The sequence below is a fragment of the Rhinopithecus roxellana genome, chromosome 17 (assembly GCF_007565055.1).
Source record: "Rhinopithecus roxellana isolate Shanxi Qingling chromosome 17, ASM756505v1, whole genome shotgun sequence".
Taxonomy (NCBI): domain Eukaryota; kingdom Metazoa; phylum Chordata; class Mammalia; order Primates; family Cercopithecidae; genus Rhinopithecus; species Rhinopithecus roxellana.
In genome coordinates, this window is record NC_044565.1 from 87,064,346 (window position 1) to 87,079,983 (window position 15,638).

Genomic DNA, 15,638 nt, shown 5'->3' on the forward strand with positions numbered 1-15,638 from the left:
GTGTGAACCCAGGAGGCGGAGCTTGCAGTGAGCTGAGATCCGGCCACAGCACTCCAGCCTGGGCGACAGAGCAAGACTCCGTCTCAAAAAAAGAAAAAAAAAAATGAACATTGTTGAGGCTTTCAGTATACCTCTCAGAATTGTTATATCTGTGTTGCATAAATTTTGGTTTGGCATATTTTAAAAGATTATTTCTGTGCATTTTCTAATTTCTGCTATGATTTATTTCACTTATGAGTTACTTATAAGTATGCTTTTAAATTTTTGAACATGGTATTTTTCAAGTGTCCTTTTTGGTTTTGATTTTTGGTCAAAGAATGTGGTTTGTATAATACTGATTCTTTGGTATTTGTTAAGAATTACTTATTTTGGCCTAGTATGTTGTTGTCAGTTTTCTTTTAAAGTTCTTTGTGTGCTTGAAAAAGTATGTATTCTCCTATTGTTTGGACGCAGAGTGAGAGCAACCTTGTTTGTTAACTGTATTGTTCAAATCTTTTACAGCCTTATTGATTTGTCTTCTGAGCGATTAGTTATTGAGAAAGAGGAGTTGAAATATCCCATATGATGAATTTATCAAATTTTCTTTTATAGGCTTTGAGGCTGTTACTAGTTGCAAATAAATTTAAAATTGTTAAATCTGCCTGAAGAATTTGATTATTTATCAGTAATTGTTCCTTTTCCTATTTTTTTCTTTTTTTTTTTTTGAGATGGAGCTTCACTTTGTTGCCCAGGCTGGAGTGCAGTGGCGCGATCTCATCTCACTGCAACCTCTGCCTCCTGGGTTCAAGCGATTCTCCTGCCTCAGACTCCTAAGTAGCTGGGACTACAGGTGCGTGCCACCGTGTCCAGTTAATTTTTATGTTTTCAGTAGAGACAGGGTTTCACCATGTTGGCTAGGCTGGTCTCAAACTCCTGACCTCAAGTGATCTGCAACCCTCAGCTTCCCAAAGTGCTGGAATTACAGGCTTGAGCCCCCATGCCCAGCCTATCAATAATTGTTTCTACATGTTTTTCCTTTCTACTGGTTTAAAATTTTTTCACTCTTCCTGTTTTTTTCAGAGGTGACTTTCGAAATTATACATTTTATACCTAAACACAGGAAGGGCCAAAATTGATGAGTATCATTATCCTTTTATGGAATAGTGCCATGACTTTAGAATGTTTTAATTCTAGTCATTCTCTTTTATGACTTTTAAGCTCTTCTTGTCTTGTATTTTAGGGTTTTTTCTTTACCCTACAAATTAAATATTGAGAAGTACTGTTAAATAAATAAAACCAATTTTTTTTTTTTTTTTTTTTTTGATGGAATCTCGATCTGTCACCCTGGCTGGAGTGCAATGGCATGCTCTCAGCTCACGGCAACTTCCGCCTCCTGGGCTCCAGCAATTCTCCTGCCTCAGTCACCTGAGTAGCTGGGATTACAGGTGCCCACTACCACACTTGGCTAATTTTTTTGTATCTTTAGTAGAGACTGGGTTTTGCCGTGTTGACCAGGCTGGTCTCGAACTACTGACCTCGTGTGATCCGCCTGTCTCAGCCTCCCAAAGTGCTAGGATTATAGGCATGAGCCATGTGCCCAGCCCTTTTTCTTTAGCTCAAGCTGCATGTTTTTCTTTGAGAATATTTGTCTGAAAATGCCTTTATTTCACTCTTGTTTTTGGAAGATAGTTTCTTTGTTTTAGTTTTTAAATAGAAACAGAAGGCTGGGCGCAGTGGCTCACACCTGTAATCCCAGCACTTTGGGAGGCCGAGGTGGGCAGATCACTTGAGGTCAGGAGTTCTAGACTAGCCTGTCCAACATGGCGAAACCCTGTCTCTACTAAAAATACAAAAATTAGCCAGCCTTGGTGGTGGGTACCTGTAATCTCAGCTACTCAGGAGGCGGAGGCATGAGAATCACTTGAACCCAGGAAGCGGGGGTTGCAGTGAGCCAAGATCACGCTGTTGCACTCCAGCCTTGGCAACGAGAACAAAACTCCATCTACAAAAAATAAAATAAAATAAAATAAATAAAAAAATAAAATAAAATAAAATAAAATAAATAAAAAAATTACAGAGTCTCACTATGTTGCCCAGGCTTGTCTTGAACCCCTGGGCTCAAGCAGTCCTTTCTCCTCAACCTCTCAAAGTGTTGGGATTACAGACATGAGTGATTGCACCAGGATGAAATAGTTTTAAGTATGCAGTTTTAGGTTGACAATTATTTTTCTCTCAGTACTTTGCAGACTTAATTCTTCTGTCTCTGGATTTTTATTTTTATTTTTATTTATTTATTTTTTTTTTGAGACAGAATTTTGCTCTTATTGCCCAGGCTGGAGTGCAATGGCATGATCTCAGCTCACTGCAACCTCTGCCTCCTGGGTTCAAGTGATTCTCCTGTCTCAGCCTCCTGAATAGCTGGAATTACAGGCACATGCCACCACGCCTGGCTAATTTTTGTATTTTCAGTAGAGACAGGTTTCATCATACTTGTCAGGCTGGTCTCAAACTCCTGACCTCAAGTTATCTGCCTGCCTCAGCCTCCCAAAGTGCTGAGATTACAGGCGTGAGCCAACACGCCTGGCCTCTCTGGTTTCTTATTGCTCTGGAGAAATTAACTCTCTAATTTTTGTTATTTAAGCGGTTTTTTTTTTTTTTTTTTTTTTTTGAGATGAAGTTTCACTGTGTTCCCAGGTTGGAGTGCAATGGCGCAATTTTGGCTTACTGCAGCCTCTGCCTGCCGGATTCAAGGGATTCTCCTGTCTTAGGCTTCCGAGTAGCTGAGACTACAGGCACGTGCCACTACGCCCGGCTAATTTTTGTATTTTTTAGTAGAGATGAGGTTTCACCATGTTGGCCAGGCTTGTCTCGAACTCCTGACCTCAGATGATCCACTCGCCTCAGCCTCCCAAAGTGCTGAGATTATAGGCGTGAGCCACCACGCCTGGCTAAGCTGTCTTTTTTCTTTCCAAGCTGCTTTTAGTATTTATTCTTCTAATATTTGCTCTTTTCTATTCTGCTAATCTGATCTCTTTCAAATATTTCTATATATATTAGACTTTCTTACTCTATTTCTTGCTTATTAAGAAATAAGCAAGAATTAAGCTTGTGCTGCATTCTGAGTCTTGTTTTCAGAACTCTCTAATTTACTAATTCACTCCTTATTTGTGTCAAATCTTCTGTTTAACCCATTGATTATATCTTTCATTTCTGGAAGATTTGGTTCTTTTTACATTGCCTTTTCATTTTTTTCATTAGTCATTTTCTTTACTTTTTCAGATATTTAAATATTTTGTTTTAGATTTCATATCTGATTATTTAAAAATCTGAAATATGTACAGATCTGAATCTGTCCTTTGTTTTCTACTTGCTGTTTCTTGTGGTAGTGGTGGTGATAGTAGTAGTGGCAGTGGCGGGGGTGGCAGTGATATGTGTGTTTTAATTGTGAACTCATTTTTGGGGGGCCTTTATCTGTGCGGATTCTTTGTATTCAAGTTAAGGATGCATTGCTTCAGAGAGGATTTGTTACCTGTTGTGCAACCAACCCTGAATCACCTTTATTTTAAGCAAGTTTGGCCAGGCGCGGTAGCTCACACCTGTAATTCCAGCATTTTGGGAGGCCGAGATGGGTGGATCACTTGAGGTCTGGAGTTCCAAACCAGCCTGGCCAACATGGTGAAACTCTGCCTGTACTAAAAATACAAAAATTAGCTGGGTGTGGTGGTGCATGCCTGTAATCCCAGCAATTTGGGAGGCTGAGGCACATGAATTGCTTGAACCAGGGAGGTAGAGGTTACAGTGAGTGGAGATCACGCCACTACACTCCAGCCTGGGCAACAGAGCGAGACTCTGTCTTAAAAAATACATATATATATATATATTATTAAATATATAATTAAATATATTTATGTACTTATATTTATAATTGAATATGTATATTTAAGTAAGTTCATATAGAAGCAATATTGTTGTACTGTAGAAAATTAGAAAAAAAATAGATAATACAGACATAGTTCTAGTGCCAGGAAATTACCACTTTGTCACCTGAATATGTATACATTTCTGGATTTTTTTTTTCTTTTTTGAGATGGAGTTTCACTCTGTCACCCACCTCTACCTATAATACTCTTTCCTATTCTCTGCTTTATTTTTATTTATTTATTTATTTATTTTTGAGACGGAGTCTCACTCTGTTGCCCAGGCTGGAGTGCAGTTGTGCAGTCTCGGCTCACTGCAACCTCCATCTCCCGGGTTCAAGTGATTCTTGTGCCTCAGCCTCCTGAGTAGCTGGGATGACAGGCATGTGCCAGCACACACAGCTATTTTTTTTTTTTTTCAGTAGAGACAGGGCTTTGCCATCTTGGTCAGGCTGGTCTCGAACTCCTGGCCTCAAGTGATCCACCCACCTTGGCTTCCCTAAGCGCTGGGATTTCAGGCATGAGCCACCACACTTGGCCTCTGCTTTTTTATTTATTTATTTATTTAGAGACAGAGTTTCGCTCTTGTTGACTAGGCTGGAGTGCAATGGCACAATCTTGGCTTACCGCAACCCCCGCCTCCTGGGTTCAAGCAATTCTGCCTCAGCCTCCTGAGTAGCTGCGATTACAGGCATGCACCACCATGCCTGGCTAATTTTGTATTTTCAGTAGAGACAAGGTTTCTCCATGTTGATCAGGCTGGTCTAAGGTGATCCACCTGCCTTGGCCTCCCAAAGTGCTGGGATTACAGGTGTAAGCCACTGTGCCTGGCCCCTCTGCTTTATTTTTATTCCTAGCACTTATCACCAAAAACACTTACTTGTTTTATTGTCTGTCTTCTCTTACTAAAACGTAAATTCCATGAGAATAAGGATTTCTGTTTATTCACTGCTGCATTTTCAGTGTCTAGAACGTCTGGCAGATAATTGATATTCAGTAAATATTTGTTGAATAGGTGACTGCCCTGATTTTCTCGAAACCTTTTTCTCTTTCAGTTGAATTGCTAAAATACTTTATTTCTCCGTTTATTTTTATAGGTTTCTTATAACTTGAGTTAACAAATTGAATTATCTTCACTAGTTTATATACATATGTTATCAACTTTGACCTGTTCGCTAATTTGTTCCTCCTTTTAGCGAACTCATCTTGGGCTGATTTATATATTCTTTTTCCATTTCTTTAATACTTTAATGGTGAATTTCTTTAGAGCTAAGATTAAGTCTGGGCAGGCTGTGATGATATAATAAATCTTAACAATGGCAGTCAGTTTTTAAGCATCTCTGTTTTATGTCTTGTATATTTTTTAATATTATTCATAAAATTGGAATGGGGAAATAAAAAGACTTTTTACAAAAATATAGCTAGAATCCAGGCTGGGCGCAGTAGTTCATGCCTGTAATCCTTGCACTTTGGGAGGCTAAGGCAAGCAGATCACTCAGTGTCAGGAGTTTGAGACCAGCCTGGCTAACATGATGAAACCCCATCTGTACTAAAAAATACAAAAATTAGCTGGACGTGGTGGCGTGCACCTGTAATTCCAGCTATTTGAGAGGCTGAGGCAGGAGGATCGCAGGAACCTGGGAGGCAGAGGTTGCAGTGAACCGAGAATGCGCCACTGCACTCCAGCCTGGGCGACAGAGCGAGACTGTCTCAAAAAAATTATGTATATTATATATATATATATAATATATATACACACACTCAAATATATATATACTCAAAAGTAAGTGACGTAAATGAGTTTTATCTCTAACATCTTTAAGATAAAACTTAAAAAAAAAATTTAGTGTCTGTTAAAATTTAAAGTTTCTCGGCCAGGTGTGGTGGCTCACCTGTAATCTCAGCACTTTGGGAGGCCGAGGTGGGCAGATCAAGAGGTCCAATGTGGTGAAACCCTGTCTCTACTAAAAATACAAAAATTAGCCAGGCATGGTGGTGTGCACTTGTAATCCCAGATACTCAGGAGGCCGAAGCAGGAGAATCTCTTGAACCCGGGAAGGGGAGGTTGCAGTGAACTGAGATCACGCCATTTCTCTCCAGCCTAGGCGACAAAGAGAGACTCTGTCTCTAAATAAATAAATAAATAAATATAAAAAATAAAAGTAAATAAAAAATTTAAAGCTTCTCTTTACGAAGGTGAATTTGAAGGCTCTTGCATCTGACTTAGGTTATCTTCACAAAGTAGGATATAGACAAAACAGTGATTTTAAAAAATGCAGCTCTCTTATTTATGATTTTAAAAAAATCTGGCTGGGCATGGTGGCCTATGCCTGTAATCCCAGCACTTTGTGAGGCCAAGACAGGAGGATCGCTTGAGTCCAGGAGTTCAAGATCAGCTTAGGCAACATAGTGACACCTTGTCTCCATAAAAAATAAAAACAAATGAGGCAGGAGGATCTCTTGAGCCTGGGAGGTCAAGGCTGCAGTGAGCTGTGATTGCACCAATGCACTCCCACCTGGGTGATAAGAGTAAGACCCTGTCTCAAAAAAAAAAAAAAAAAAAAAACTCTATAATGACAGTCCTCATAATTTTGCTTCAAGGCAAGGAAACTAAAAATTCGAATGAAGTGACTGGGCACGGTGGCTCATGCCTGTAATCCCAGCACTTTGGGAGGCCAAGGTAGGTGGATCATGAGGTCAGGAGTTCAAGACCAGCTTGGCCAAGATGGTGAAACCCCGTCTCTGCTAAAAATACAAAAAAAATTAGCCAGGCATGGTGGCAGGTGCCTGTAATCCCAGCTGCTAGAGCATTGCTTGCACCTGGGAGGTGGAGGTTGCAGTAAGCCAAGATCATGCCACCACACTCCAGCCTGGGCAACAGAGCGAGACTCCATCAAAAAAAAAAAAATTGAATGAAGCAGAAATTTATTCCTTTAATTAGCTGTTGCACACATAGCTATAGCATATTCTCTCTTGAGATAACTTGCTTTTAATTGGAAAACTAATTCATTAAATATCCAAACTCCATATCATTCCTGGAATAAGTGATTTTAGCAAGTTTTGATACTTATTCTAACATGATACATATATCAAGTATGTACTTTCCTTTAAATGCAGGCATATTTTGGCAATAGTTTTTTAAAGTGCTAATGTAATACTGAGGAAAACTTTTTGAAACTTTCTTGTTTATATCTATAAAGAATTATAGATAAGAGATGAATTCTAATTAACATCTGGTGTCATGCCAGCCTCTGACCATGGGTAAGTGCTCTAGTGAATCTAGAATTAGAAATTTTTAAAAAGCAGCACAAGTTAACTTTTAATAGTTGTTTTTCATGGTTATTTGCTTTCTCATCATAGTATTAAGTTAAATAATGGATTCAAAAAGAGTTGAATACCTTCAAAAACTTATTCCTAACTAGTTATATCTGAACATGTAGTCAATTTACGAAGAATCTGTCATAGTTATTCCTTAATATTGCAAAGATTCAGTAATTATCACATGGCACCCATCCATCCTATAGTCTAATTCATCCCAGACCCTTTTCATATCATCAGTGTCAGTGGTTGTAATGGCAGACACAATGTATTTCTTCATTTCTTCAAGGAAGAGGTGGTATAAACCGAAGGTGCATACTTGATATATTACCTAAATTGAAGAATTTGAAAGCATTCAGTTCTTTCTGAATCACCTTGTATGTTCAGAATCTACATATATTCTTGTCACTAAAGTTTTACAGAAGTTAAACATCTATTGTAGAGGAGAGAAATAATGGTTCACTGAGGAGGAACTGACTTTCATCATTAGACAGCGTTTTTAATAAAGCAATTAGGTTTCTTAATTTTAATATCAGTTGACATTTTAAAAATATAGCTCTTATTTATTATATTAAAAATATTGGCCGGGCACGGTGGCTCAAGCCTGTAATCCCAGCACTTTGGGAGGCCGAGACGGGCGGATCACGAGGTCAGGAGATCGAGACCATCCTGGCTAACACGGTGAAACCCCGTCTCTACTAAAAATACAAAAAATTAGCTGGGCGAGGTGGCGGGCGCCTGTGGTCCCAGCTACTCGGGAGGCTGAGGCAGGAGAATGGCGTGAACCCGGGAGGCGGAGCTTGCAGTGAGCTGAGATCCGGCCACTGCACTCCAGCCTGGGCGACAGAGCAAGACTCCGTCTCAAAAAAAAAAAAAAATATGGCCAGGTGTGGTGGCTCGTGCCTGTAATCTCAACACTTTGGGAGGCTGAGGCGGGTGGATCACTTGGAGTTCCTGAACTCCGCCTGGGGAGGTTAGAAGTTCAAGACCAGCCTGGTCAACGTGGTGAAACCCCGTCTCTACTAAAAATACAAAAATTAGCCAGGCAGTGGTGGTAGGTGTCTGTAGTCCCAGTTACCTGGGAGGCTGAGGCGGGAGAATAGCTTGAACCCAGGAGGCAGAGGTTGCAGTGAGTTAAGATCACACCACTGCACTACAGCCTGGCCGACAGAGCGAGATTCCATCTCAAAAAAACAAACAAAACCACATATTTTATATATATATGTACAGTGACAGTACTCATAAATTTGTATGATGTATTTTTAGTTTCCTCAGGGAGAACTAACAAGAACAAGAACAGCACACATGCTCGAACTTTTATTGAGGAATGTTTCTTAATTTTGCTTAATCTTTTGTTGAGGAATGTTTCTTAATTTTCTAGCACCTAAAACTTCAGAGTTCCAAATAATAATTAGACCATTTTGACTTGAATGCTTTAATCTGGGGACATCTGATATTTTTAAAACTTTTTTATTATTATATGTGTGTGTGTAGAGACGAAGGTCTCACTCTGTTCCCTAGGCTGGTCTCAAGTGATCCTCACTCTCTGGCCTTCCAAAGTGCTAGGATTACAGGCATAAGTCACCGCACCCAGCCTGATATATTATTAACTGAAGTCTATCTGATATTATAACTTTAGTTATTTAATTCATTAAAGTTACAAAAGATTTAAGAACTTATATAACTTTTTCCATATTTGTTTAATTACAGTATAGCACACCTATAGAAGAATGTACAAATCATAAGTTATAGCTTGGTGAATAATTACCTAGTTAGCATTACCCATATAACGAGTATTGGATATTTTTTTACAGGAGACTTTGCAGCAATTGATCATGATGTCGTTGCCAAATGTCTTAATCATTGGCAAAAATCCCTTTTCTGGTAAGTATTAAAATTAGCATAATGTGAAAGTAATGTCTAACCTTTGTGTAATAATATGATGTTTATTTTTTACTAAGAGCTTATTTACATTAACTCACTAGATTTTTCATAACTGTAAAAGTTGGAGGTGATGTTCCATTTTCTAGAAAGATGCAAGCTTAGAATATTTGTAAGTTATAGGTAAGACCAGGCATAAATTTTATATTAAGTTCAGTATTTTTTCTACTATACCAAACATACTTTTCTGTGATGATTTTTAGTATCTTATTATAAAGAAGTATAGAAGATGATGTAGTTACAAACTTAAAAGATATTACCTTAGAAAAGAAATGATTTTGAAATAATTTCCAGGTTTCTATTCATATATCTACTATCTACCATTGCCAAAATTGTTTGAATCTTAAGTTTTACTGATTGATATTTTTTTTTGTTTGTTTCTTTATTTATTTATTTTGAGATGCAGTTTCTCTCTTGTTGCCCAGGCTAGAGTGCAATGGCATGATCTTGGCTCACTGCAACCTCAGTCTCCTGGGTTCAAGCGATTCTCCTGCCTCAGCCTCCCAAGTAGCTGGAATTACAGGCGTGGCCACCACGCTAATTTCTGTATTTTTAGTAGAGACAGGGTTTTACCATGTTGGCCAGGCTGGTCTTGAACTCCTGACCTCAGGTGATCTGCCCACCTTGGCCTCCTGAAGTGCTTGGGATTACAGGCGTGAGCCACCACGCCTAGTCTGATATGTTTTAGTTTATATTAAACTTAGTCCTGAATGGAAAGATGAGAGGCAGTTTTATATCATTCAGATTTTTTCTTCGAAATGTTCTGCCCTTTAGCACATTTTAAATGTGATATTTTAGAATTGTAATTTTTGAACAGTTGGGGAAATTAGCAGCTACCTAACAGTTTCAACAATGGGCTTATCCTTACAGTCTACATGTTATCCAAATTAGTGTATTTCTTCAGCCCATACCCCCTCTCAGTCAAAACAAACAAAACCAAAATAAAAACTAAAATCAAATAGCTATTTGTATAGAGGAAACTATTAATTAGATGTGGTGAATTAGCAGCTTAGATAGTTTTTAGAGATCCAATGGGATGTTTGATTATATAAATTTAAAAATGAAAAATAAAAATTGCATGTAGGATGGAATTATTTTCCATCCTACATACCTTTGGTAAGTACCTACCAAGTTATAGGGACCAGGAGTGGAAAAAATGGTCTGTGTTCTAGAAGCTCTTATGGTTTGGTAAAGGATACACAGATTATGGAGAAATCATGTAATAATTAGTATGAAGTAGAAATATGTACCAAATGTTCTGGCATATAAAATATGGAGCCATTAATTATTCTTAAAGTTGACATATAAGTGAGAGTTGGGGACCATTAATGATTGGGTCAGGTAAGACTACACAGAGATGATAAGAGCTGTGCCTAGGATTGTGATTAGCAAGTAGTTCACTAGGGGGATGAGGAGGTTGGGGAAGGAGGACAGATAGAGGGAGTAGTATTAAGGCAGAGGAGTGTGTATATATGCATATTTGGGAGGAATGGTGATTAATGGCTCAGCGTAGCTAGAAAGTAGGTTGTTTCATGGGGAGTAGAAGGAAATGTCTGATAAGAAGATTTGGACTTTTTCATAGACAGTTTGGCCTGGTGGTGAAAATCTGGCCCAAAGAAGTAATTTTTTTCCAGTTGAATATTTTAAGAAAATCTTAACTGAATGCTGTTGGACAGGGAATATTCTCTCCATTTCTGTTATAGATTGTTAACTTTTACCTAGCTTGTTATATACATTTATTTTAACAGCCTCACTGTAACAGACATTTAAGATTCTGGTCGTCATGAGCATGCACAGTGGAAAACCATTTAAATTTTATAAGGAGATGAATTCATAAGATCTGTGTTTTAAGTAAGAAAACACTAACAGGCCTAGGAGGAGCCAGACCTATTAGGAGCCATTTTGGCTGCCTTTGTGGCATGTACCCTCTATCAACCTGATTTGGTAGGTTCTTGATTTTTCAGGCTGGGGTACTACAATCATTTATGGAAAAGGAGTAAATTCATAGTTAGCATACTTGTTGCACAGAGCCTTGAAACCTCTTCATTAGCCCTTCAAAATTGATATTCTTGCCCATTTCTTCTGCTGTTACCACCTTGTACGTACACAGCTGCTATTTTGAATTCTCCACTATATGTGCTTACACTGAATCCTTCAGTGAAGTTGCTGTGCATAATTACCTCTAGAAATGATTCTCCAAATAGAGTTGAAAATGTAGCAAAATGTTGTCCTTAATAATTGTTTCTATTTTAGAGCAAGGCACAGAAGAAGTTAAAAAACTGCTTTTACTTTTATTGGGTTGTGCAGTTCAGGTAAGTTAAAATATTTTTTTATATTTTCATTTTAACAACCTCTTTATATATTTTTATCAGGCTCTCATTTCTGAAAGACTTAAGGATTGACCATTGCTTTTCAAAGTCCATGTTAGAAAATTTTCAATAACTATATAACCTCCTAAGGAGATTATGTTGAAGAAAAACACTTAACTTTATTTTAGAATTTAGTTACATTATCATAGTCATATCATTTAAAATATTTAATTACTCTTTTCCTTATTCTGAAGCTTATAGTGTCCCTAATTTTTTGAGTTTTTTTTTCCAGAGGTGGCCTTAAAAATCTCTCCCAAAACGTCCTTGTGATTTGTTGTACTTGTGTATATTTTAGGAGAAGGGAAGGGAAAAGAGGAGAGAAGGGAGGAGGCAGAATTTATTTAAAAGAAAAAAAGGTAAAAAGGAGGCAGAATTTATGAAAAGTGTTTTAGGACTCTTGGTTATTATTATATTGCTCTTTGATCAATGACTATAATAATAGCTATGGTTTATAGAATGCCTGCTTTTGGTCAGATATTTTCCCTTATATATATTTTCTTTTTTTTTTTTTTGAGACGGAGTCTCGCTCTGTCGCCCAGGCTGGAGTGCAGTGGCCGGATCTCAGCTCACTGCAAGCTCCACCTCCCGGGTTTACGCCATTCTCCTGCCTCAGCCTCCTGAGTAGCTGGGACTACAGGTGCCCACCACCTCGCCCGGCTAGTTTTTTTGTATATTTTAGTAGAGACAGGGTTTCACCGTGTTAGCCAGGATGGTCTTGATCTCCTGACCTCATGATCCGCCCGTCTCAGCCTCCCAAAGTGCCGGGATTACAGGCTTGAGCCACCGCGCCCAGCCCTGATATATATATTTTCTCATAATATCTTCTTTCAGGTCAGGAGATTGGGTAGGGTGATATTTAAGTTATTATCCAAATTGGGACACTTGCGAAAATCAAAGAAGGTACTGTTAATAATTATAGTGGGCTAGGCATGGTGGCTCACACCTGTAATCCCAGCACTTTGAGAGGCTAAAATGGGAGGATCACTTGAGGCCAGGAGTTTGAGACCAGTTTGGGCAACATAATGAAATCCCATTTCTGTTTTAAATACATGTAGTAATTACAGTGGAATGACATGTGTAAACTGGGACTGTCCCAGGCAAACCAGGATGGTTGCTCTAAGTTTAAACTTAGGTCATATTGCTAGTAGGCCAAAGAACTGAGAGTCAACTCTGCTCTGGACTTCAAAATCTATTATACTATGTTAGTTTTTCATTTCAGCCATTTTTTGGATGAATTATTATAGTGTCATTCTAAACTGTCTTCTTTGTGAAATGAGATTATTTATAAACAAATAATATGATAACTAGTAATTTTTTTACATACGTACAACAGAAATTATATGTCCCAGAGAGTGTTGGCTTTTAGAGCTGACTGCTTGGAAGCAATAATCTTACATAATGTATGTTATTAAAATTTCATGCTGTGTAATGTACAGGTGTTTACTTCACAACTGATTAAATATTAAGTTGAATATGGTGTTTGTAGTCTTCTAATTTGCTCATCAGATTTTGAGTCAGAAGCACAACTCTTATTTACAGCCTTTATGTACTATATTTGCTTTAAAAAATACCTTGTGTTGGTGAATGTTGTGTAAATTTAGATTACATAACAATAGCATAAATATGGTTTTTATTGCTGGTTACTGCTTGGTTGTTATTGCTGATTACTAAAATTGACAGTAGGAATGGAGCAGAACCAAGGACCTTTTTTTGAGACAGGGTCTCACTCTGTCACTCAGGCAGGAGTATAGTGACATGATCATGACTCTCACTGCAGCCTTGACCTCCAGGGTTCAAATGATCTTCCCGTTTCAGGCTCCCAAGCAGCTGGAACTACAGACATGTGCCGTCATGCCTGGCTAATTTTTTTTTTTTTTTTTTTTTTAAGAACTAGGGTCTCACTGTGTTGCCAAGGCTCGTCTCAAACTCTTGTCCTCAAGTGATCTTCCTGCCTCGGCCTCACAAAGTCCTGGGATTACAGGCATGAGCCACCCTGCCTGGCCCCAAAGGGTAAATTTATCTGAAAATAAAGAAAAACTAATTATACTCAAGTTAATTCTTTTTTTTTTTTTTTTGAGATGGAGTTTCATTCTTTTTGTACAATGGTATTATCTTGGCTCACTGCAACCTCCGCCTCCCGGGTTCAAGTGATTGTCCTGCCTCAGCCTCCTTAGTAGCTGGGATTACAGGCGTGCACCACCACACCTGGCTAATTTTTTATTTTTAGTAGAGACAGGGTTTCACCATGTTGGCCAGGCTGGTCTCGAACTCCTGACCTCAGGTGATCCGCCCACCTCAGCCTCCCAATGTGCTGGGATTACAGGCTTGAGCCATCGTGCCCGGCCTAATTTTTTTCATATTAAAAGAGAATAAGTTTTATCAACTGGAGAAAACAAAGCAAAGGCTCAAGGAGACTGTCATTCTAACCTATTTTAACATCATTCAAGGCTTTTTTAGAAATGAGGAGATGGAAAGGGTGTCAGACCTTGGTCTTTGATGTGATATCAGCTTGTCAAGAAACTTGGAGACCCATCTTTTTATATATTTGATGTCCATGTAGTCATAGCAGAATTATGTTTTTACTTGAGAGCCCTTAAGACTTGCATCTATTTTGGTGCCAGAATGACTTACCTACCAAGAAAGGAGGAAAGATCCAATTTTGAAAAATGTTGTTATCATTCTGTATTTTAAAAATGTTAGTGACCTAAAATTTTTTTTTTTTTTAATGCTTATGGGTGCTATAGTAAAGGACAGGGACAGGGATTTTAGAAAAAAGATGTAAAGCTCAAAGAGTTTGAATTTTAGAGAAGACAGAGTAAACAGTACAAATTTGACGTAATAATTACCATAATGTAATATACATTGGTATATAGAAGAAGTATTTTCTTAAGTTTACTTGTAGTATTAGGAAAGCCCTCTGACAAGGTAGTATTTGAAATGAGAGCAAAGATGTTGAGAAAACAGCCTATTCAGGGAACATAAAGTGTGGTTGGGCCAGGGGTGGTGGTGGGTGGATCACTTGAAGTCAGGAGTTCAAGACCAGTCTGACTACATGGTGAAACGTTGTCTCTGCTAAAAGAAAAATACAAAAAATTAACCGGGCATAGTGGCTTGTGCTTGTAGTCCCAGCTACACAGGAGGCTGAGACAGGAGAATTGTTTGAACCTGGGAGATGGAGGTTGCAATGAGCCGAGGTGGCTTCACTGCACTCTAGCCTGGGCGACAGAGCAAGGCTTCATCTCAAAAAAAAAAAAATGTGATTGAAATGTAGGATTTATGGAGATGAATGGCAAGATATTAGACTGGAGAGTTTACATGAATTGAGTTACGAAGGATTGGGTTTGCCACTTTAAGATAGAGTTCAGATTTCAGGCCAGATGCGGTGGCTCACATCTGTAATCCCAGCACTTGGGAGGCTGGAACAGTGGATCACCTGAGGTCAGGAGTTCCAGACCAGCCTGACTGACATGGCAAAACCCTGTCTCTACTAAAAATACAAAAATTAGCCAGATGTGGTAGCGGGCACCTGTAGTCCCAGCTACTCGGGAGGCTGAGGTAGGAGAATTGCTTGAACCCGGCAGGCGGAGGTTGCAGTGAGCCAAGATCGTGCCACTGAACTCCAACCTGGGTGACAGAGCAAGACTCCATCTCAAAAAAAAAAAAAACAAAAAAAATTATTCTGTAGGTGTTTTGGAGTCACTACTACTAATAATATAAAGTGTGTAACCAAAATCTGTCAGCCTTCACCATGACCATATAAACAATTAGAAGTCTTTGTTGATGCTTAATAGCCAGACTGTGCTTCTGGACAAGAAGCTATTGAGTAAACCAATCAGCCAACAAGTATTGTTGGAATACTTTGTAAAATGTCCTCTCTATTACAGAAATTTTGTTCATCTTGTAGTTGGACAGATTAAAATTCTGATGATTAGTACAATATGTAAATAGCATGTTTTCCCACATCTAGGTCAATCAATTTTATCTGTTACAATTGTTATTTGTAGGTAGAAATAGCAAGGTAAAATTTGCTGATATGATACTAGAGTTTAGGAAATCAGGGGACCACAGGTTTCAAGAGATACTATATGAATGGAAAGAAATAGGGCTGGGTGCA

At 38.5% G+C, this 15,638-nt stretch overlaps 1 protein-coding gene across 1 annotated transcript in view; it reads left to right on the forward strand.

The window, feature by feature from the left end:
- LOC104660219 (girdin-like) overlaps nucleotides 1–15,638 on the forward strand; it is a 131,602-nt gene that overhangs the window by 30,301 nt on the left and 85,663 nt on the right. The window contains 2 exon segments of the mRNA XM_030921233.1: nucleotides 9,029–9,098; nucleotides 11,409–11,467. Of these exon segments, the coding sequence (XP_030777093.1) occupies nucleotides 9,029–9,098; nucleotides 11,409–11,467 (129 nt within the window).